General features: G+C 51.3%; 1 protein-coding gene across 10 annotated transcripts in view; it reads left to right on the plus strand.

The window, feature by feature from the left end:
• The window catches only part of Sipa1l3 (signal induced proliferation associated 1 like 3), a 254,269-nt gene that overhangs the window by 159,462 nt on the left and 71,758 nt on the right, over positions 1-23,049 (plus strand). For all 10 annotated transcript variants that reach the window (XM_074057113.1, XM_074057112.1, XM_074057118.1 and 7 more), the window contains 5 exons: positions 5,747-7,605; positions 11,153-11,283; positions 18,428-18,616; positions 19,383-19,557; positions 22,332-22,435. In XM_074057113.1, the coding sequence (XP_073913214.1) occupies positions 6,057-7,605; positions 11,153-11,283; positions 18,428-18,616; positions 19,383-19,557; positions 22,332-22,435 (2,148 nt within the window). In that variant the 5' untranslated portion in view covers positions 5,747-6,056. The remainder of the gene's footprint in view (positions 1-5,746; positions 7,606-11,152; positions 11,284-18,427; positions 18,617-19,382; positions 19,558-22,331; positions 22,436-23,049) is intronic.

Here is a 23,049-nt window from a genome sequence, read left to right on the forward strand (position 1 = left end):
GGGTTAAATCCTGAAGCCCCCTGGGAGCTCATTGGAGGGACGAGGGAGGCATTGTGCCCAGGGCTTGGAAGGACTGGCAGAGAAAGACAGAAGGCCAGTAGCACGTGGGGACAGGGGATGAAGGCTCCCTAGAGAGTGATCTCCTGAACTATCTCCTGCAAAGGTCTCCAGAGAGTGAAAGGGGTCAGGGTTCCAATATCCTGTTCAAGGGCATGCCCCCAGTGAACTAACTTCCTCCCACCAGGCCCCGCCTCCTAAAGGTTCCACCACCTCCAGTAGCACCACAGACTGGTAACCCAGCCTTTAGCTGAGGCTTTGAGGGATATACAGCTCTAAACGGTGACAGTCCTAACTCCCTCCCTGCTAGCCTGCTCCAGCTCATGTCATGCTCCCTGTACCCAGCCACCCTCCGTGTTTACCATCTCTCAGGATGCAGTGCCAAACCTTCTTCCCTTTGTACTCTGTGCCTTCTGTCCTAAGTGTTGTCTGCACACTAGAATCAGCTGCAAGACTTTTAGGAGACACTCAGGTCCAGCCACCTCAGAGCTGCTGTTTCAGAATCTCAAGCAGGGTATAGACAGGCACCTGGATCTTTGCGAAGCGCCTTTGGTGCCTGTGATGTCCAGCTGGGGCAAGAACCACTGCCTTGGATGACCCTGTCCTGCCCTGTACACTGGCTGCTCCCAGCTTTCCTCTCCTTGTCCACCGCCTTGCTCACCTGCACACCTGGTGCGAGTTAAGGACTTACACCCTTGTTCTTTACAGTCACAAGGTGGCTGCATTGATTCCATCCCTCACATCATCTTGGACTAAGAGGGAAAAGAACAGTCTTCAGCTCCAGCATTCCTAGCGAAGAGATCACTGGGTCTCATGGGTTCTGATTGGCTCGTGTAGTTTGTCCCTGAATTGGGGAAGGAGCTCATTGGGTCGCAGTCAAGAGGGCCAATCCCCAAGGAGAAATCTGGACTCTTGTTGGGGAAAAGAGTTGTGCAGGCCCAGGACATATACCACAAATGTCCCCCCTCCCCAGAAGGCTTCTTTTCCCCTTCTGCCCTCCCTGTGAGGTTCTGGCAGACACTGTCATGGCCCCCTTTGGAGCGAGGAAACCAAGGCCATGGTACTTGCTACAAACTTGCTAGTTTGTAGGCTTTTCTGGCCTCTAAGCTTTGGAGACCTTATAAGGGAGCACTTTCTCAGCCCAGCCCCTAGGCTGCTTCACAAGTGAGAGTCTAGGAACCCAGACTGTTCTTCTGACAGACCCCCATGGCCCAGGGGCCATCAGAAGATTACTGATTCCGGCTCTCCCAGTTTCCCTTGAGGCTGGAGTGGCCACGTGACCATAGCCTGGCCGGTAGACATGGACGTACTGGGGTCAAGGGGGTGTACTAGGAGAGTCTCCTTCCTGCTCGGGTCTAATGGGTAAGAAGAGCACTCTCACATCAACCCCATCTGTCCCCGTGGACTGTTGAGAAGCAAGGCCTTCCAGCTGGTGACTTTGAGGCACTAAGCCAAAAGATGGAAGCCAGTGGCCCACTGTGCTGTGGAAGGAAAGGAGAGAAAGCACCTAGTTTCACAGTGTTCCTGGAGCCACCGTCCCTGGCCTCCTAGTTACTAGAGATGATTCCCCCACTGCATGGAATTCCGTTACTTGCTGCTAAATGCATTTTGCTGACTCTCCACCACTGCCTCTGGCTTCTCTTGGTGCAGTCCCAGTGGCTGCCCTACCTTTTCCTACTCCCAGTTCCCCAGCTGCCATCCTGGCACAGAGTCCTGAATATTAGTCAGGGTCCTCAGAGGCCAGCAGCAGAAGCCAAACTCAGCAATCTTGGGCAGAAACAGAACTCACTGGGGACTCATAGACTCACTAGGAGGCCAGAGGAGCAAGAACAGGGCCTGAGGAAGCACCAGAGGGAAGGAACCCAGAATCCCCAGGAAAAGCCAGGCCCAGTGTCCCACCACTGCAAGACATTCTTCTGCCTCCCATGCTCTTGGAAACCTGCTAAGAATCCCTGGAGACGCTCTTAAGCTCTGCCACCCTGCCCACCCAGAGGTGTCTCTGTAAACGGGAGGAGACAGGCTCCTTTGAAAGATGCACGAGAGAATAGGAGCACATGTAGCATCTGTCCTTTACCAAAATGCATGGGACCAGAAGTATTTCAGATTTGGGGATTTTCAGACTGTGGATTATTTGCATATATGAGATCCTGAGGATAAGACTCAAGTCTAATCACCAAATTACATCTGAAGGTAATTTCTACAGGATTCTTTCTTAGTGTGCCTTTGACTGTGGAATTTTCCACTTGTGGCAACATGTTGGTACTCGCAAGAGTTTTGGGTTTTGAAGCACTTTGTAGTTTGAATTTTTAGAGTAGGGTGCTCAGTCTAGTAGAGAAGTGTCATTGAGGCAGGGGATATTATCCTCGCTTTACAGATCGAAATGGGTCACTTTCAGTAACAATCCATGGCACGCCAGGGTTCGAACCCAGCCGTCTGGTTCCTGGGCACATGCTATGACTGACTGTTCATAATGGGGTCCCGGCAGGAAGATTTGGGTGCTTTTTAGAAGGGGGAGCTCAACAGCAGACAGCCTGAAGAGACAAACACGTATCACTCTCCAAATCCCAGTGGCTGTGGGCGCCACTCAGCCTCAGAGCATCGCAGGGAGACTTGGCTGCACCTGCTTGGAGAAGGGATTTGTGCAGAGACCAAGGCCTGTGAGGACATCTGTGTGTGTTCCCAAGAGGGCAAAAAATGGATTGGGGGTTTCCAAGGAGCCAGAAACCAAATGCCATCAGCAGAGCCCATCTGGCAGAAGGTGTGTGCTGCCAGCCAGGATCACAGCTGGGCCACTGGTGTTCCCACCCGGAGCCCAGTGTGGCCTCAAAGGACTGAGGCCTCTCTGTTCACAGGGAGGGCTGGGTTCTTCCCTTTCTGGCAGAAAGCCCTTCTTCATTCTGGAGCTGCCTGCTTCATGGTAGAGACAGTCAGTAAGCAGATAGTGAACAGAAACATTTCCATTTTCTCTGTCAAAGCTGTGGCACCATCCAGTAACCAGAGGCTGCACATCAGCAGCCCCTTCTCAAATCTGGCCCATCTCTTACTCTCTGGACCCACAGTGTGGTTTTTGTTGGTGATGCCACTAAGAAGGGCTGAGGTGGTACTCCATGGTATAGTGCTTGTCAAGCAAGTGTGAGGTCCTGGGTTCTATCCCCAGAACCACAAACAGGAAAAAGAAAATCGCGCATATAATTCAGAAGGTTGCTGGTAGTATGGAGTGAAAGTCCTTCCTGTGACACACGTTTAGATACTGGAGACACAGGGGCTCACATTCGCACAGGGCAGGAGGCCAGTATTGAAAAGAGAAGTAAGTATGTGTGCAAATAAGTGCAAAGGAGAAAGATGGAGTCAGGGAAGGGTAGGAGAGTGAGGGGAACAAACAACACAGCTCCTCCCCAGAGATGAGCACTGTTAGCAGTTTCTTAAAAACCCTTCTAGAACTCTTCTCTGCATGGAAGTTTGCTGCTGTTGTCACTATTAGTTTTGCTTTTCAAACTGGGAGATGTTGCCTACAGTTCTAGATTTCTGATTTCTCTTGAAAACTCAGATTATCTGACTTCCACATTCTCAAGAGACACAGATGGGGGAAACTGAGGCTCACCTGCCTGTTTGGAAAATCCCCCTGATGCTCTGTTCACCATAGGCTCCAACAGGCTTCCTTATTTCCTCCTCTTTCCCTGGCCCATTATCCAGGGAGGCCTGGATATCTTCAGGAAAGCTCCAGTGCCCGCTGGGCACCAGCAAGAGAACAGCCCTCTTGCTCCCTCCCTGCCCTGCTACCTTTTCTGCCTTCTGGTTCTCGATTTCTCGGAGGCTCTGCTCTTTCCCCGTGAGTCAGCTTCGTGCTTCTCTCTGCCAGTTCACTCTGTACCTAGACACAAGAAAGTGCCCACTGTACACACATGCACACACACACGGCTGTCCACTTCACCTGGGAAGCACCAGAAATCCTTGACCAGAGTGGCCATGGCTGGTTCCAGATTCCAAGATACAGAAAAGTCACTCATCACTTTGAGCCAGGTGCTCAAACCACCCAACATTCTACCACCCTCAACAGAATCAGTTCTGTTGTCAGGAGGTTGCTGACGGGTTCAGTCACAGATGGCAACCACTTCCCCTTCCTTTCCAGTAGGGAGTTTCGTCTTCCAGAAGTTCAAGGTAGACAAAGGGAAGTGATCCTATGGAGGATTTTACACTGCTGGCCAGAAGCACAAACTCCTTCTCCGGAGGCCTACACATCAAGATGTGCCTGACCTTGGATGGAGGCTGGCCATTGCCTCATTCATACAACAGTGGCTTAATGACCTGGATGCTGATGTACAGGCGGGGGACACAGCAGGGAACAACCTAGACATCCCTGCTATCCTGGAGCTGACATGTTAGCAGTGGAGACAGTGATTAGATAATGTACTAAATAATCTTGGCTGTTGACAACTGCTAAGAAAAGTAGAAAAAAGTAGAGGGTGACACAAAAAGGGTTGGAGGAGATGGGGCTTCTCTAGCTCCACAGAATGGCTTGGGAAGTCTTTATTAAAGACTTGCCACCATTAGAAGGAATAAGCCTGGTGGAAAAGGGAGAAAGGAGACCCAGATGTCCCAGATTACACTTGGTACATCACAGGAACAGAAAAGGCCAAAACAATGGGAGCTTAGATAGGAGTAGGGAGAGACGTCAGAGCAACTGGCAGGAGGCAGGTCCAGTGGGCTTGTGGGCTAGGGTTAAGAGTTTGGTTTCATTCTAGAGTAGTGAGGAGTCACTAAGGAGATTTCAATAAAAAAGCGATGGGATGCGACTTAGCAGAAGGCTCTTGATCTCTGTCAGTCACAAAAGATTGCTAGAGACATTTCTCTGAGGCTTCCCTCACTCAATCCAGCCCGGCTCTTGTTGACTCATCCATCATTTTCACTTCCTTTCTGCAGAGTGGCTGGGGTGGGCAGGCTGCAGAACAGATGGGCAGTAGTTTGCTGTCTACCTGCAGCCATCAGTTCCCAAGAAATACACGAGCACCACAGGGGTCTCAAAGTTGGGAAGTGCACACAACAGGTTGCTCCATTCCTTCAACAAGTATAGAATCAAAGGAAGGCATTCACTGTGGAGTGAAAGAGACCAGAAAAGCACTTACCAAAGCAGTATGGATCTTGCTGGATCCTCATTTGAACAGAGGAGAGAATTCTACTACAGGCAGAGTATTGTGAGATTATAAGGAATTCTTATTAATAGAAGACTATGATAATGGGATCGTGGTTATTATTTTTTAAAGACCTTATCTGCTAGAAGTATGAGCTTAAGTATTTATGGGTGAAATGACCTGATGTCTGGGATTTACTCTAAAATATTGTCAGGATGGGTGGTGTTGCTTGGTGGTAGAGCGCCTGCCTACCACGTGCAAGTTCCTGGGCTTGATCCCCAGCGGCACAGAAAAAATATTGTCAAAAGCAAGAAAAGATTGTCTGGGTAAACAGAAAAACCAGGAGTGGCAAGTAGCTGACAGTTGTTGAAACTGAGGGTGAAATGGCTCATTATAATCTCCCTGCTTTTGAGTGTGATTGGAAATCTCCATAATTACAAGTTTTTTAAAAAAAAAAATGAGTAAAGCTATCCAAAAAAAAAAAAAAGACATTTCTCATCCTGCCAGAGCCATACAGCATGTGCATTGCATCTCACAGTCTTCCTTTTTTTCCATTACAGCATGGCGGAGAAGATGCCCTTGCCACCTGCAGGCTTGGGCTTCAGGCTACTGGCTGCTTTGCCCTGCTGAGCCTCTGGGTCCAGAGCTCCGGACAGCACCTGCTTGACCTGCTTGGCTGAGGTTACCCTGGATCACTGTCAGCAATGGTGAAGAACTGGATTCCACAGGCTCACAACCTTCGAATCCGGTTTCAGGGGCCAGCATCCTTCATCCTAGGACTGGCAGCCCTGAACAATGGCTGAGGGCCAGAGAACCCCATAGAATCGCACCACAGCTTCTGGGGCCAGCAGACTCCAGTGCCTGTGGACTATGACCACCTATCGGCCCCTTCCCAATGATGGTGTGGACCTGGCACCAAGCTGTGGGGCCAGGGGCGCTGATGTCCTCCCTGGGCCACACACAGGGGACTACACTCCCATGGGCTTCTGGGCCCAGAACGGCAGCATGGCCCAGCCTCTTGGTGAGAGCCCGGTCACCACCACCGCCACCACCACTCGCCCCAGCCCCACCACCCCTGCCATGCCCAAGATGGGCGTGCGTGCACGTGTGGCCGACTGGCCACCCAAGCGAGAGGCCCTAAGAGAGCAGAGCAACCCGAGCCCCTCACAGGACGCAGATGGTGCCAAGGCCACCAAGATGGCCCATTCCTTGAGGAGCGTGCAGAACGGACAGCCCCCCGCCAGCATCCCGGCTGCCTCAGGGTCCAAAGCCTTTCACCGACTGTCCAGGAGAAGGTCCAAAGATGTGGAATTCCAAGACGGGTGGCCGCGGTCCCCGGGCCGGGCCTTCCTCCCGCTGCGGCATCGGAGCAGCAGCGAGATTACCCTGAGCGAGTGTGACGCTGAGGACCCGGCGGAGCCCCGGGGCGCGCGGCTGGCGGGGGCGCTGCCGCTCTTCCGCGAGTATGGCAGCACATCCTCCATCGACGTGCAGGCAGTGCCTGAGCAGAGCTTCTTTGACATCCTCAATGAGTTCCGCAGCGAGCAGCCCGACGCGCCGGGCTCCTGCAGCCTCAACGAGCTCCTGCGACCTGAGCCGGGCTCGCACCTGCCTGGGGGCGGCCGTGGAGCCAAGTGTGATCCCCGGCGTGGGCAGCCGTCCCAGGATGGCCTCCTGCCACTGCAGCCTCTGAAGGACAAGGACAAGGGCCGCAAGAAGGGCGGGCGCGGCACAGGCATGGACGCTGTAGACGCGTCCATCTTCCGGAAGCTGCGCGGCGGGAAGGCCGAGGGGGAGGTGGGCCGGGCGCCCGGAGAGGCCGAGGAGGGCCGCACTGCGCCCGAGCCCGGTCGCCCATGGGTGTGCCAGAAGAGCTTCGCCCACTTCGATGTGCAGAGCATGCTGTTCGACCTCAACGAGGCGGCTGCCAACAGGGGCTCCGTGGCCCAGCGGCGCAACACCACCACCGGGGCCTCGGCCGCCTCTGCCGCCTCGGCCATGGCGTCGCTCACCACATCGCGGGCCCACAGTCTGGGCGGCCTGGACCCCGCCTTCACCAGCACGGAGGATCTGAACTGCAAGGAGAACCTGGAGCAGGACCTTGGCGACGACAACAGCAATGAGCTGCTGCTCAGCTGCCCGCACTTCCGCAACGAGATCGGTGGGGAGCGCGAGCGCAACGTGAGCTTCTCCCGGGCCTCGGCTGGCTCCCCAGGCGGTGGCGGTGGCGGTGGCGGTGGTGGTGGTGGCGACGCGCCCCTGGCTGAGCCCACGCTCAGCGCACTCCGCACCAACGCCAGCATCTCGGTGCTGGAGGTGCCCAAGGAACAGCAGAGGACGCAGAGCCGGCCGCGGCAGTACCACATCGAGCACGTGGACCTGGGCGCCCGCTACTACCAGGACTACTTCGTGGGCAAAGGTGACAGGGCGAGCCCACTTGTCCGGGACCCTCGCTCCTATTAGTGCCATCCTGGTCCCAGCACAGAGGGTGCTGGGAAATTGGACCCTCCCGGCTGGGAGGCACACCCAGCCCTTGGTCCTGTGTTTAAGCCCCGAGACAGAAGCCACCGTTGTGGCTTGGTACAGCTATGTGCCCAATGCTTTCTGGAGACTGAGGGTGTGGTGTTGAGCAGCTTCAGACGAAAATCCTGCCTTCCTAGCACTTAATGTTTCTGAGGGTTAAGATAAACAACCACAGGTGTAACAGTGCTGAGCTAGGGAGGAAAGCACTTCAGTGGAGGATGGTCAGGCGGGGTCTTCTTGGAGGTGCCATGGAGTCGAGGGAAGGGACCCTGTAGAGGTTAACAGCATTCTTGTCACAGAGAACAGCAAGTGCCAAAGTCCTAGACATTGGAGGAAGAGGTAGGAGGCCAGTGCTGCTGAAATAGTGACTGAGGGAGAGTGGAAAGAGCCGTGGCAGAGAGGTGACAAAGACAGATCTGGTGGAATTCCATCTGGTGGTATGGCAAGGATTCATGTTTCCTTGAGTGAGTTGAAGCCACAGGTGGGCTCTGAGCAGGAAAGCCCTGATGTAATGTAGGTGTTCTCAGCCTCCATCAAGCTGTATGTGGGAACTGACTATTGGGGTTGGAGAGGAGCAGGGGAGGCTACCTTGGAATAATCCAGACAGGAGATGATGGTGAATGTGTCCAGGACAGGAGCCCAGGAGCAGGAAGAGTCTCAAAGAAAGGTTCTGGATCGATGTTGATATGGAGAGGTGACAACCAAGGAGAAATGGGCTTTGTAACTCATCCAGCACCTGGCTTCTGGCAGGTGATCTCAGGAGGCAGCACAGCAGGGTAGAGACCCCAACCCAGGCTGCAAATGTACAGAATTGAAGCCTGCTGGGCTCCTGCTCAGCTCCAGCTCATACAGGGAAAGCAGATAAGCCAGTGTTGCCAGCCTTCACAATTCTGCAAGATTCTCCTGAAAGTCAGACTTTTTTTCCCCTTGGCAGTAGTGGGATTTGAACTCGGGGCCGTGCATTTGCTAGGTGGTAGCTAACTTGAGCCACACCACACCTCCATTCCCTTATGCTTTTGTTTTTGTTTTTGGATAGGGTGTTGTGGTTTTTGCCCAGGGACAACCTGAACCACCATCCTCCTACCTATGCCACCCGAGTAGCTGGGATCACAGGTGTGAACCACCATGCCCAGTTTATTTATTTATTTGTTGAGATGGGAATCTTGATAACTTTTTGCCAAGACTGACCTCAAATCACGGTCCTCCTGATCTCCACCTCCCTAGTAGCTGAGATTGTAGGAGTCAACCACCATGCCTGGCAACTCTATTGATTGAGAATTGCTTGTAACTGCTAGTTACAGGTTTAAACAGCATAAAGTGTGCAATATAAAGAATGCTAGAGATCATAGCACAGGGCTGGTGTAGTTACTTTTCAATAACAGTGCAGTGCCACCTTACTGCATTGCCTTCAGCCCTCACAGTGGTCCTCCCCACCTTCAGAGACAAGATGGCTGCTGGGACTCCAGCATCATTATCCATTTCCAGGCAAGGAAAAAGAGGGAAGGGTAAGGACAAAAAGTCAGACCTCTTTTCAGTTTAGCCCCTTTAAAAGAGCTTTCTTACAAACCCATCCAGCTGGGAAATGTAGGTTCTCAGCTAAAGTTCTTTTCTTCCAAGAATGGAGGGTATTTTTTAACAACAAAGAAAAGAAAAGGAAAAGGGGGGAAATGAGTAATGGGCAGGCAGAGTCATTTAAGCTGCTTATGGTGGCCTGCACTAGTAATCCCAGCCCTCGGGAGGTAGAGGCAGGAGGATCTCAAGTTTGAGGCCAGTTTGAGCTACATAGGGAGATGTCTCAAAAATGTCAGGGAAAAAAGAAAAAGAAAACGCCATTTCCTTCCTAAACTGATTTCTTTGTAGCACTGGTGGCTGATGAACAACTTAGTCATTGGTCAGTGTTTATTGAGTACCTAGTGCATGCTGGGACTTGCAAATTGCTGCGTATGCCTGGGTAAAAAAACAACAAAGCCTGTAACTGCTTCAGGAATAAGGCTCTGGCTGTGCAGTATAGGGGCTGTCAGTTAGAACACATTATTTTGATTCCCCAAGAGCATCTCCGAACAGGAACCATGAGTTAAATATTCAGAGCACCAGCATGGGAATAAGAAGCAGCTGCATTTCTAGCACTCAGGAGGATGGTGTATTCAAGACCAGCCTTGGCTATATAGCAAGACCCTACCTTGAAAAGGTGGGAGGGGAGTGTTGGAGCTGGGCACTAGTGACTCATGCCTATAATCCTACCTACTTTGGAGGCTGAGATCAGGAGGGTGGTTTGAGGCCAGCCCAAGCAAATAGTTTGTGAGACCCCCATCTATAAAATAACCAGAGCAAAGGGGTCTAGAGGTGTGGCTTAACTGGTAGAACACCTGTTTTGCAAACCCGAAGCCCTGAGTTCAAACCTCAGTCCCACAAAAAAAAAAGTATAAGGTAGGAAAGAGGGAGGGAGGGAAGAAGGATGGAAGGAAAGGAAAGAGAAAGGGAAACAGCTGCATGCAGTGCCCTTGAATTTCTGATGGTGGTAGGTGGGTAGGTGCTAACTCTGTGAACCAGAGTCAAGCATACTGCTGGTGGGTTCCCACCACAGGCCAGAGACACTTGGCATTCTACATTGGGAAGAACCATTTGTTGGAGGGGTTATAAGACAGTGGCATGTTTTAGGAAAGAAGATAAGACAGCTGCCATTGAGGGGAGAGAGCAGGAAACTTGCTCTGTGACTTGCCAAAGGCTCTACCCCCTATGATGGAGATAGCTTGGTCTAAAGAAACATGGTCAGATAAAGGTGATGCTTGGGGACTTGTGTCTGGATCCAGAGCAGACATCAGGCCCTGGGGATGGTAACAGCCTAGCCATGCCTACTTTGTGCCCTCCGTGGCGCCACGTTAAGTCACTTAATACAACAGTGCCTTGGGGTGGTCTGTCCCTAAGCCCATTTACTGTTGGGGATGGTGTCCAGTGACTTGGCCTGTGCCGTATACCTAATCTCACCTGAGATTTGGGTTGCTGGAGGCTCTAGAGTGCAGGCATAATTGCTTCGTGGGGGCTAACAGGCAGCTAAACCCAGCAAACCATGTGCAGACTCAAGGTTAATCACATTTGCAGTGTCATGTCTCCCTTACCTCAGCTGTCTGAATTATGGGTAACATCAGACCCCTATTGCTCAGATGAGAACACTAAGTTTCACAAAGGTTTTGTGACTTAGCAGAGTTGGGACAGAAAGCTGAGCTTTTGAGTGCCTGCCTAGCAAGCAGGAGGCCCTGAGTTCAAACCCCAGTACCACCAAAAAAAAAAACAAAAAGAAAAGAAAGCTGGGCTTTTGCCTCTTACAGTTTAACCATTACATGTGGGCTCCTACCACCTTCCCCCATCACCTCATCATAGACCCACTGTGGCCAGGCCTCTCTTTCTCAGACAGCCGACTAAACCTACCTGCCCTCCCCTCACAGAGCATGCCAATTACTTCGGTGTGGACGAGAAGCTGGGGCCAGTGGCCGTGAGCATCAAGCGGGAGAAGCTGGAAGACCACAAGGACCATGGACCTCAGTACCAGTACCGGATTATCTTCCGGACCCGAGAGGTAGGCCCCATTACTTGTGTTTGTGTCACATAAGTAATAGAGATGAGCCCTCACTATGAGCCAGGCACTGGGGCAAGTGCTTCCCTACTTCAATTCGTGAAATCCTCCACGCCCAGGAGAAGGTCCCCGTTAGTTTCTCTGTTCTATAGAGAAGGAAACTAAGACTGAAAAAATGACTGGTGTGAGATCAGGGGATAAGCAGCCAGGCCAGAATTTTAATCCAATGTGTAACTTCAGAGCCAGGATTTCAAAATCTGTTTGCAAGGGCTTAACTCTAGTGAGCCTAAGAAACAAAGGGGAGGTAAGGGATCATTTCAGTATTCTGAGGTGTCCTGCATAATGGAAAGAATTAAAGGAGCAGCCTCAGCAGGGCAGGATTGGGACATCTCAACAGGCCCTGCTGCTGTGTTGTTCAGCTCAGAACATGCCACCTGCTCCTACCTTCTGAGCAGGGCCTGAGGTTCTGCCCTGGATTAAAGGTTAACCCTGGCTGGGGGAGATGGCTTGTACCCTGCACTAGTAAGAGCCTAAATTATAAGTGACAGAAGTCTATTTCTAGCTGGCTTAAAGCCAGAAAGAGAGTCACTGGATCTTCTAACTGTAAATCTAGCAGTAGAGCTAGCTGCAGGCATAGCTGGACTCAGAGACCCAGCCAGGTCACTAGAACTTGCCCTCCCTCATTTTCCGCTCAGCTTTCACTTTCTGAATCTTCTGCCACCAACAAGCTGTCGCCACATCATGGGAGAAGGAGACCACCGCTCAGACCTTCTAGCTTTTCAGCAGAAAGAACAGACTCTTACCTGCAGGGTCTGACCGGCTATGGTTTGGTCTCACACCTGTGCCCTGGGTCAGTCACCATGATGGGGGCGATAGAAGAAACTGGCCAGATCTGCTACACATGCTTCGCCCTGGGTCTGGGGCCTGGCCCTGAGACTGACAGCTCCATGGCAGCCACATGCAAGATGTGGCAGGGCAGACCCTTAGCAAAAAGAGGGGAGCAAAGCAAGCAAAACAGAGATTTCCAAAGCAGCCAAGTAAAGAACACTGTCCAGGGTCGGGGTGTGGCTCAACTGCTAGAGCTCCTGTCCAGCAAGCTTGAGGCCCTGAGTTCAAACTTGAGAACCACCAAAAAACAGAACAAAACAAAACAAAAAACACTTTCCAGAAGAGAGGCAGCCGACAGGCCCACTGGATCTTCAGCCCTGCGAAGCCCCAGCTGCTTCGGGCCTGGCCTTTACCCAGGCATGGAAACCAGCAGGCTTCCACTGCCAGGGACTTGGGGTTTGGGGCCAGCCAAGTCCTGGACTTAATCCAGGCTGGCAGATGATACACTGAGGGCCCTCACCCCATCCCGAAGAAGACCTTTCATGGGATGACGCAGAAACTTTTTGGCAGCTGAGGAAAGGGGGCCCTAAAACCATATGCCTAGACCACAGGGGGGTCCCAGCCTTGGCTCCCCTTTTTGTCTACATGAGCATCAGGGCACAACTCAAGCTGACAGCTTACACGGCATCAGGCTGCTTTAGGACATGTGGGCAAGTGCTGGTAAAGCAACAGCCACAAAAGCCACGTTTGCGCAATAGGTATTATAGCTGCGCATTACTGCTCATCCGTGGTAGGTCTTGTGCTGCACCCTTGATATATGTTAACTCACTTAAATCCTGTCAAAGTTTGCTGGTGGAGGCACTCGTGCTACTTTATATGACAGAAGAGACACAGTGATTTGGAGCCTCTAGAAAGTGGCAGGGCTGGGTGTCTTGGCTTCCTTTGGCTGTCACCTGCTCAGCTTAGACTGCACTGTGAAGTTATTAGCTGGCAGCTAATTTGGTGCTAGCATTTTTGTTTTTAATAAACATAGAATATGAGAGCTGTGTATGGTGATGCACAGTTATAATCCCAGCACTCAGGAGGCAGGAAAGGTCTTGAGTTCTAGGCCAGCCTAGGCTCCATAGCAAGATCAGAAAAACAAATGGAAAAATAGAACATGTGGAATGAAGTTTTTAAAATACCAGGCTGTATCGTGTACTGAGGGTGATGAGACTCATGCATAGACACTGTGTCAGGGAATAACTTCTACCATGGTTCCTATTCAGTAAGTTGGGAACTGGCTCAGTGCCACTCCCAGCTTGTGCCTACTTCTGTCCACTCCTACTACCACAAATTAATTTGGGGACTCTGGTGCAGGACACAGATGTGAGATTCATTCATCCCACAGATATACTGGGCAGCACCACCTGCCACCCTGAGCTGGGCAGTGGAAGTACAGTAGTGACTGTTACAGCAGAGGTTGAGGGACTGCACTCTCCTGGGAGAGACAGGCAGTACACAAGATACTTTAGTAACCTGTGCTGTGGTATGTGCTGACAAGGAGGAAAATGCACCAGGGTGGTCAAGGGAGGTGCCACTGTGCAGTGGCATTGGAGTAAAGCCCTGAAGGAGGAAAGAGAGGGAGCCATGTCGATTATCTGGCAGAGCAGTGTTCTGAGCAGACCTAACAACCAGTGCACAGGTCCTGAGGCAGGTCCATGCTTGATATATGGAGCCTGGTTTGAGTCCTAGTCTACCATCCAGCAGCTCTGAAACTCTAGCATGTGGCTTCCGTTCTTGGAGCCTCAGTTTCCCCCTTGCTGCTTCCGGGTTTCCAGAACTGATGTCACTTTAGCACGCAGTGTACGTGGAAAGCAGGCACTGCTGAGCCCAGCATTGGGGAGAGCCCAACAAACTTCACCATCAGGAGGGATCTTAGTCTCCTGCCCCTGCTCACACCCCTGTCCCTATCTGTGGGTTGTGGCCTACCCTAAGTCTCACAGCCCCACACAGACTGAGCTCCAGGCTCCAGCCCTTGCAGAAGCCCTGCAGGGCCCTAGGCCTGAGCCCATGACATCTGGAGTCAGAGGGAAGACAGTGGCCTGCAAAGTTTGCCTTGCTCCTTCCCAGGACCCTTCCTGCCATGGAGGCAGAGCAGAGGGTCCCATAGCCCAAAGATGGTAACACCAGTAGTGACAACAGGTAGCACTTTCTCACTGTCCCATGACAGGGGTCCTTTATTATCCCCACTCCACATATCAGGGCATTGGGGTCCAGAGAAATGATTTCACCCAGCGGCAGAACTGCGACATGGCCTCGTGCCGCCCTGCTCCTGAGCCTGGGGCCTTTTCACTCCTGTCCCCAACACCTTCTGGCTCAGGAGTAGGACTGCCCTGGGTTCAGTGTCCAGTGCTGCCCCTCACCAGCCATGTGACCCTGGGCAGGTGGCTTCTCTGTGCACTTGGGTTTCTTCATCTGTAAGACAAGCTTTGAGCTGTGACCCAATACCTAGAGAAGAAGGAGGGGCCCAGGCTGGCACCCATGAGTGGCAGGAAGAATCTGAGTGCCAGATTTTGTCATGACTGATGGTGCTGTCATGGCCATCATCCTTCCTAAGAGGTCAGAGACCCATGCTGTCCACATACATGTGCCTCAGTCCCCTGCAACCCAGGGCATGGGGCCCAGGCCGCCTTCCAAGCAGGCCGACTGGCCTGCCCCAGATGGCTGTCCCTGGCTGCCAAGCAGACAGTCTCAAGTGGACCCACATCTCCCAGCAGATGGGATGTGAGCCTTGGCAGTGCCAGCTTCCCACTGAGGATGGAGCAGACTCAGAGCTGGGCTTGAGCCACACACGCCTGTGAGCCACAACTCCCCAGTGAGCTTGGACAGGACAAGGCCTGAGCAGGGCTATCTTGTCCTGACATTGCTCAGCTGGGACACAGGATGCCCCAGACAGCCAGGGACTCTCTGACCCACTAGGCTCAGCAGATTCCCTTTAGCCTGGTAAATGGGAATTTTTGACAGGCTTTATTTTTTGTTTTTTTGAGTTAGGGTCTTGCTACATAGCCCAAACTAGGGACTTGCGATCCTCCCTCAGCCTCCCCCGTGCTGGAATTACAGGTGTGTTCCACCCTGCCCATATAAACCTTAATTTTTTGTTTTGTTCTGTTTTGGGCAGTAATGGGGTTTGACTTCACACCTTTGCACTTGCTGGGTAGGCACCCTACCTCTTGAGTCGTGCCTTCAGCCCTAGGCTTTGGTTTTGATAGGGTAGAGTTTGGGTTTTTCTTTCCTTTTTTTTTTTTTTTTTTTTTTTTTTTTTTTTGGCAGGGGTGGGAATAGGACTGGGGTTTGAACTCAAGGCTTTGTGCTTGCAAAGCATTCACTCTACCCATTGAGCCACAAGTTTATTTGCTCTAGTTATTTTGGAGACGGGATCTTTTGAACTATTTGTTCCGGCTGACTTCAAACAATGATCCTCCAGATCTCACCTATCCAAGTAGCTGGGATTGCAGGTGTGAGCTACCAGCACTTTGCTAAGTTTTTATTTTCTTTATCCGTTTTTCTTTTGTATTTGAAATATACCAAACACTCATAGTTAAGAATTTAGAGAACACATAAGTACACAAAGTAGAAAGGGAAAGGTCTTACTAAGTGAAGAAAGAAGGGTACTGGGTCTAGTGGAACTTACTATTCAGTAGGTATATCTGATATTGTGTGTGTGTGTGTGTGTGTGTGTGTCCCCAAATACACTGTAAGGTGGGAAGAGGGGGATCAAAGTAGCTTTCTACGTAAAATTAAGACATTTTAAGTTCTGGACTTTGGCTTTGTGTGTTCATCTGTGTGCAGTAATAGCTCACGCATTCTGAGCTATTGTAGCACTGTATCGTTATTTTAGATACAGTGCTAAGAACTCCACTTGGATGTTGTTATTGAATCATTTCAGTGCTTTCAGGTAGTCGTTCTATTCACCACTTTGTCAGTGAGGAAATAGATAAAGCATAGAGAAATTCAGTGACTTGCCCAGTGCCATAGAGCTGAGATTTAAGCCTTGGCAGAGCAACTCCCAGGCACCCTCCCAGGAGAAGTTTCTGCTGGGTGTGCACCCCCATCCACAGAGTAAGCCACACAAACAGGACTCTCCCTTTATCAGCTTACTTGGTTTGTTACCCTCTGGGAGATGATGCCAGGCGTTACCGTGCTCTGAGCAGGGAGTTGTGATCTTACTCCAGCTGTTCTGGAGAGAATGGGCTGAGAGTGGGGCTGGGAGAGGGAAACTAGGAGGGGGCTGCTGTACAGGTGGGAGGTAACAGGGGACATGAACAGGTGGATAGAGATGGCCACTTATAACTGCCCAGTGCACAAGGAAGAGCTGGAGCTTTTCTTTCTTTGTTTTTTTAATATATATAAATTATTTTTTATTTTATTTTAGTACCGGGGATCAAACCCAGGACTTTGCACACGTTAGGCAAACACCACACCACTGAGCTACATCCCAGCAGAGCTGGGAGCTTTTCAAGTAACAAGCATTGGATAGTGGTCAGAGCCAAATTGTGACCATAAGCCTGTGACCTGTCTCCAGTGTGAAGAATGAACATTTCTAGTCCACACTGTTCCTAGTCTCCAGCAGAGGGCGCTGCGGGACATGGTCAACAGGACACAAAGACGCAGATCCTAGTGGGACATTCATTGAAACCACAACCCCAGGGCAACCCAGACCAGCTGGGCAAAGCACCTGACATTGGGGATGTATTGCAGTCTGTCTCACCACTGCCTTGCTTGTGATAAGAGAGATTTGTTTGTTTATTAATTGCCTGGGCCAGAACTAGAAACTTCCAACCATGAGCTCATTCTATTCTTTCCATGTGCCTCTTGCTCAAGGCCTGTTTGGCAAGGGTGGGCTCTATGCTCAGAGGCAAAATCATGACATGTTGTTGCCTCAGCAGAGCATGTTTTTGCAGTTGACACTGATCTTTAGTGTTTAACCCACAGCGTTAGTGTCTTTTGGATCCCTGTAGCAAGCCCTGGGGGAGGAGTTTCTCCCTGGGTTGTTCAGGCCCGTGCTGTGCATCCCTTGTGTAATGCTGACCTGCTGTGCCTGCCCGGGGTGGGACCTCATCTCACAGCCAGCAGCAAGTGGTAGATGGGCTAGTGTCAGGAGGAAGCGAAGCATGGGGCTTGCAGACAGGGCTAGCAGGGTGTGAATTGGAACAACCACTTACAAAATTGTCTGGCAGTTGAGTAGAATTGAAGATTCGCAGGCCTGGTGATTTAGTAGTTTCTCTCCTAGGTGCAAACCCAAAAGAAAATACATCCGTTTGCACCAAGAGTGCTTCTGTGGTGTTCCCAACAGCACCATTCACGGTTGTCAAATTCTGGGAGCAGTTGTGGTGCTCAGCAAGAGGAGCTGGGGGAAATTCACTGGGGGAAGCATCGGGCCTCACTGCAGCTCAAACCACATATGCTCAGCATTGAGAGAGCCTCGAACTCAAGATCTCCCTCCATCCACCTCCTGAGTGCTGAGATTACAGGCGGACACCACCACACCCAGTTTGGAACTTCCCTTTTATTAGAGAGGAAAATCTGCCCCAATAGTCCTCAGCAAGTCAAATCTCCCTCACATCTCATTGCCTGGCATTTGTTATGTGGCCAAAATAGGGGAAGTTTGTAACCCTGGGGACGGGGAATAAGATGACATAATTGGCTTTGCAAATGGTTTTTAACCTTGACCACACATCAGAATCACATGAAAGAAATTAAAAATACGTATGTGTGTAGTACACAGACACATTACACATATTTACATGTTTGGCCCACCGAAGACCAACTGAATCAGAGTCCCTGGTGATGATTTTTTCATGAAACTGATTAAAACACAGCACCATAATTGCAGATCCCAGCTGGTCCCAGTATACCCAGGGCAGAGCCTGTGGCAGTAAGTCTGGTACTCTCTAGTGTGATGCTGCCCTAACAATGGCAATGAGACTCCTCCTCGTGAGCTGGTGTACTTCGTTTGTCCCCACACCTAGAGGAGGACTAGCACGTAGGTGATAAGAGCCAGCAAAGAAAGAAACACCACATCCATTATCTCATTTAGCCCTCCAGCCTCCTTTCACTGTCATTGGGCCCATTTTGTACCTCAGAAGAAGTTGAAGCTCAGAGATCTGAGTTTCTTGGTCACCATCACAGCAAGGTAGATGGCATGTTACTGGTCCTAACTCAGCCCCCAGAGTGTTCTGCCCTCAGGGCTTCTGATGTCATGCATGGGACTGAAAGTGGGACCCCTGTGTGCTTGACTTCTGAGAGCCCTCTAACCTTCCTTCTCTCCCTTGAGCAGCTCATCACCCTGCGGGGCTCCATCCTCGAGGACGCCACACCCACAGCCACCAAGCATGGCACTGGGCGGGGCCTGCCCCTGAAGGACGCGCTGGAGTACGTTGTCCCAGAGCTCAACATCCACTGTCTCCGACTGGCTCTCAACACTCCCAAGGTGACAGAGCAGCTGCTGAAACTCGATGAGCAAGGGGTGAGCCGGGGCTCAGGGTGGGGAGCTGTGGGTGGTGCCACTCCCACTGCTCTTTCTGTCCTGGTCACTGCATTTATTTGCTTTTGCAAGTAACAGAAACCCACTTATGCCAGTTTCAGTAATGGAAGAGAGCCATTATCAAGTTCTAGAGGGTCTAGGAGCATCATTGTCTGAGAGGTAGCCTGGGAACGAGATGGCCATCAAGAGGTTCCCACCCTTGTCATGTGTATATAAGAGAGATTCCATCTTTCCACCCCACCCCTGCACACTGACCCTTGGGCTTCTCTGGCCTCTCCTGCAGTCCTCTTGTTGCTGTTGGACTTACAGCCTTGAGCAGACCCCAGCTAGCTGAGTCACAGGGCCTTTGAGCCACTGTTTGGCGCCCGCTGAAGTCAGATGTCTGTCCATGGGGAATCAGGGCCTACCCAAGACAAACATGGTTATTGGAGGCCACTGCCCCAACGACAGCACAGACCATAGCACCGAGCCCTCTAGGGTTTGCACTGGTAGAACGTCGGCCAGTGCCCATCCACCTCCCATGAGAAGCCAGCTATGGCAAGCCACTTTGCCTCAAGAGCGATGTCACCTGCCACCCTCCAGGCAGTGTAGGCACCTCACTGCGCCTCTGCCGTTTTCCTTCCCTGTGCGCAGTAGCTCATGTTCCCAGATGGTCCCACAGCTCCCAGGCTCAGCACCTCAGAACTCCCTTCCCCATTTCCTTGGACCTCCCAGCCGGGCAGGCCATACAGCGCTCTCGCCTCCACAGCTGTGCCGCAAGCACAAGGTTGGCATCCTCTACTGCAAGACGGGCCAGAGCTCCGAGGAGGAGATGTACAACAACGAGGAGGCCGGCCCCGCCTTTGAGGAGTTCCTCGCCCTTCTGGGCGAGAAGGTCTGTCTGAAGGGCTTCACCAAGTACGCCGCCCAGCTGGATGTCAAAAGTAAGTGGGAGGCTGAGGGTGCAGCTTAGTGGTAGGGCACTTGCCTAGCACATGCAGGCCCGGGTTCCATCCCCAGCACAGACAAAAAAAAGAGTAGGGGCTACTTAGGTGATGGGGAGCCCACACTACCTGCCTGCCTGACAGGCAGAAGCTAAAAAGACTGGTGCTGCCAAGGGGGGTGCATTGGCCAGGGGGAGCTCTCTGAACACAAATGGTGCAGTCACTTTGGGGAAACAGTGTAGCATATCCAGGAGACTGAACACAGCCCTCTGCATAGCTCAGTAGTCGTACGAATGCTGTGCACGTGCCATCAGATGTGCAGCCTGTGCGTCGTGCATCCCATAGGACTGCGGATGTTCACACACAGACAGGCCTGGCGGGGGCCGTGGGCGTCATGTCACACAGAGACAGTCTCAGAACACATGCCAGGTTGATGCCTTTTACATCATCAGTTGTTTAAAAAGCAGAAGACTATACCGTGGGGGTATTTGCTGTCATATAGCAGAGCTCTAAAGAAACACAGGGGGTGACAGACACTGCATTCAGACCAGTGGGCCACTCTTCAGGGAGCGGGTGAATAGTGGTCACAGTAGCGTTGCTGGGGGTCAGTTTCTTAGGGCAGTGGTAGGTGCAGTGTAAGCAAGATAGCATTCTCTCAGGCTGCACGTGCCTGCATCCGTATATCTGAGTGTGGGATTGACCATTTCCTGATAAGTAGTTTGGAGAGGTGGACTACTATTGCCCTCAGGGTTGGGCCATCATTGGGTTAGTGGCTCAGGCTAGGGGTCAGAAAGCTCTGAGGTGGCTCAGACATTTGCTCTTCACCACACCTTGCTAAGCCTCAGTTTCTTCATCTGGAAAAGGGAGACCCAGAGCAAAGGATTACTCTTGGAAACGGAAGGTGCTGAGCAGGTACACTTGGCTTTCATTGCCATCACCTTCACTGCAGGAGGCCATGGAAACAGTAAGCGTATTAGTATTCCCCGTGCTGGCTCTGTGATCTTGGACAGGCGCTGCTGCCTCTCTGCTTCATTTCCTCATCTATGGAGGAGGGTCATAGGTGCATCTACTTCAGGAGCCTTCTGGGTCTGGTGCGGCACCACTGGCCCAAGCATCCTAAGCCCTCAATCCATACCAGGCACTCACAAAGCCCATGAGGGTGCTGCTGCCTGAGTTGTGCCGAGGGAACAGTCAGCCTCGACACCCCTTGCACCTAGGAAGCCGGCGAGGGTGAGTGTTACTGTGGGCACAGCCTTTGGACGAGGTGTGTCCTTCACTAAAGGAGCAAGACGCAAGACGGGCAGAAAAGAATCAGCAGACAAACTTCTCAGACACGGGCCTGTTCCTCAGACTCAGGTCCTCCTCCATATCCTGCCCCTCAGTGGGTTGCAGTGAGGATCAAGATATCCAGCACAGGGCCTTGTAGAGAACTGGGACCTGGGAACAGTACCCACGCTTAGCATGTGGTTCTGTGCAAAACAGATATTCTTAGAGAACTCCCAAGAAGCTCAGTGCCCATCTCTGGCGGTGGCTACCTGTGCTTACTGTCTCCACCCCACCCCCAACCCTGAGAGGCACTATGGAATACTGTTAAGAAGTCAAGTCTAGACTGGCACAGTAACTCAAGTGATGGCAAACCTGCCCCCCAGGCACGAGGCCCTGAGCCCTGAGCTCAACCCCTAGTACCCAGAACCACAAAAAAACAAAAAGAAAGAAAGGAATCAGTTCTGGTGTAGCTGGAGCTCAAAGGTGGAACACTTGTCTGGCATACATGAGGTCCTGGGTTCCATCCTCAGCCCTGGAAGAAGAGAGAGGGAGGGAGAAAAGGAGGAAGGGAGGGAGATAACGGAAACTGGGCAGAGTAGTACATGTCTCAGCTGAGACAGGAAGATCTCTTGAGCCATTAGTTCCAGACCAGCCTGGGCAACAGTGTGTAACCCTGTCTAAGGGGTTGAGAAAAAAAATGTAGAGTCGGCCAGCCTGAATTCTGGTCCACACTCCACCACTCATTGCAATGTGACCTCTGTGCCTCAATTTCCCCCTCTAAAATATGGGGTAAATAGTTCCTCTCCCTGATCATTCCTCCTTTCTGTTAGAGCTGACCAGTGTCCTGACTCCCTTGATAATCCTTTCCTTGCTTTCCTTCATAGTTTTGCTCCTATGTCCACATCTTTAAGTAGTTAACTTACTTGGTTTGCTTTTGTTTGTAACATGAATGGAATCATACAGCGTGTGCTCCTTTGCATCTGGCGTCTGTCACACATTACTTTTGTACGATTTACCCATCTTGCCTTGTTCCTTGTCCTGACTGGATATTTTCCCACAGTATTAGTGTACCACAGTGTGTTTGTCCATCCTTTGGCTAACACTGGAAGACTCTTGTATCTGTATCCCAGGGTGTGTGTGCGTGATTTCTCTAGGCTGTGTCCTAGAAGACAGTACTGGATTTTTAGTTAAGCCTATCTTCGCATTTAGGAGGTATTGCTAAAAAGCTTTCCATAGCAATTGCACCAATTTAGACACCTAACCAGCCACATAAAAAGGATTCCAGTTTCTCTATATCCTTGCCTACCCTTGATATTATCAAATCTTTCTAGTTTGTATCAATCCAGTAGGCATATAATAGGAGGTTTCCTTTTTATCTAAATTTATTTCTTGTAAGGAGTGGATTTAAGTAAAAGAATCAAGTTTACAACTAGCACAGATGGCATGTGGACTATGGAAGAAACCCACAGGCTTTGGAACTGTGATACTAACTCATGTTTCTGTCCTAGCTGATTCCACGGGGACCCACTCCCTCTACACGACGTACCAGGACTATGAGATCATGTTCCATGTCTCCACCCTGCTCCCGTACACCCCCAACAACAGACAGCAGGTCAGTGGTCTCCTGCTGGCACAAAGCTGGGCCGAAGGCATTCTCCCACCCCCACCATGTCTGTTGGCCGCCCACCTGCCCAATGCTGGCTGTCCTGGTACTGACCCATGGATCAGATGGAGGCTCTTGCCCTTGGCCTTGGAGAACCTCTGTACCATGGTCACATTATTTGGAACTTAGAGGCCAGAGGATGGGGTGGACACTGAGGAGTGGTTTGTCTGTTTGGAACCTTGACCACCATTCTTGCCTCTAGCTACCCCAACTCCCTTCAGAGGTCATCACTGGTCCTATGAAAAAGAAGAGTAAATTAGTCAATATCATAATTTGATCTCAAGCCATACCAGTAATAGCAAGACAATGAAATTTATTGGGTTATATGAGTCCAAGTTTCTGGGAAAATGCTAGCTTTAGGTCTGGCTAGATCCAGGTACACAAACAATCTTAGGAATTCTCTCCATTTCTCACCTCTGTTTTTTTTTTGTAGTGGCTTTGTTCTCAGGTCTTCCTAAGTAGTAACAAAGATGCCCCTTAGCAGTCTCAGCCCGTAAGTCACCAGCTTAGCCATGCCATGGGGAGGAGTCTTTTCCTTCCAAAGTCCCAGAAATGCTTCAAAA

This window comes from Castor canadensis, chromosome 16 (genome assembly GCF_047511655.1).
Source record: "Castor canadensis chromosome 16, mCasCan1.hap1v2, whole genome shotgun sequence".
Lineage (NCBI taxonomy): Eukaryota > Metazoa > Chordata > Mammalia > Rodentia > Castoridae > Castor > Castor canadensis.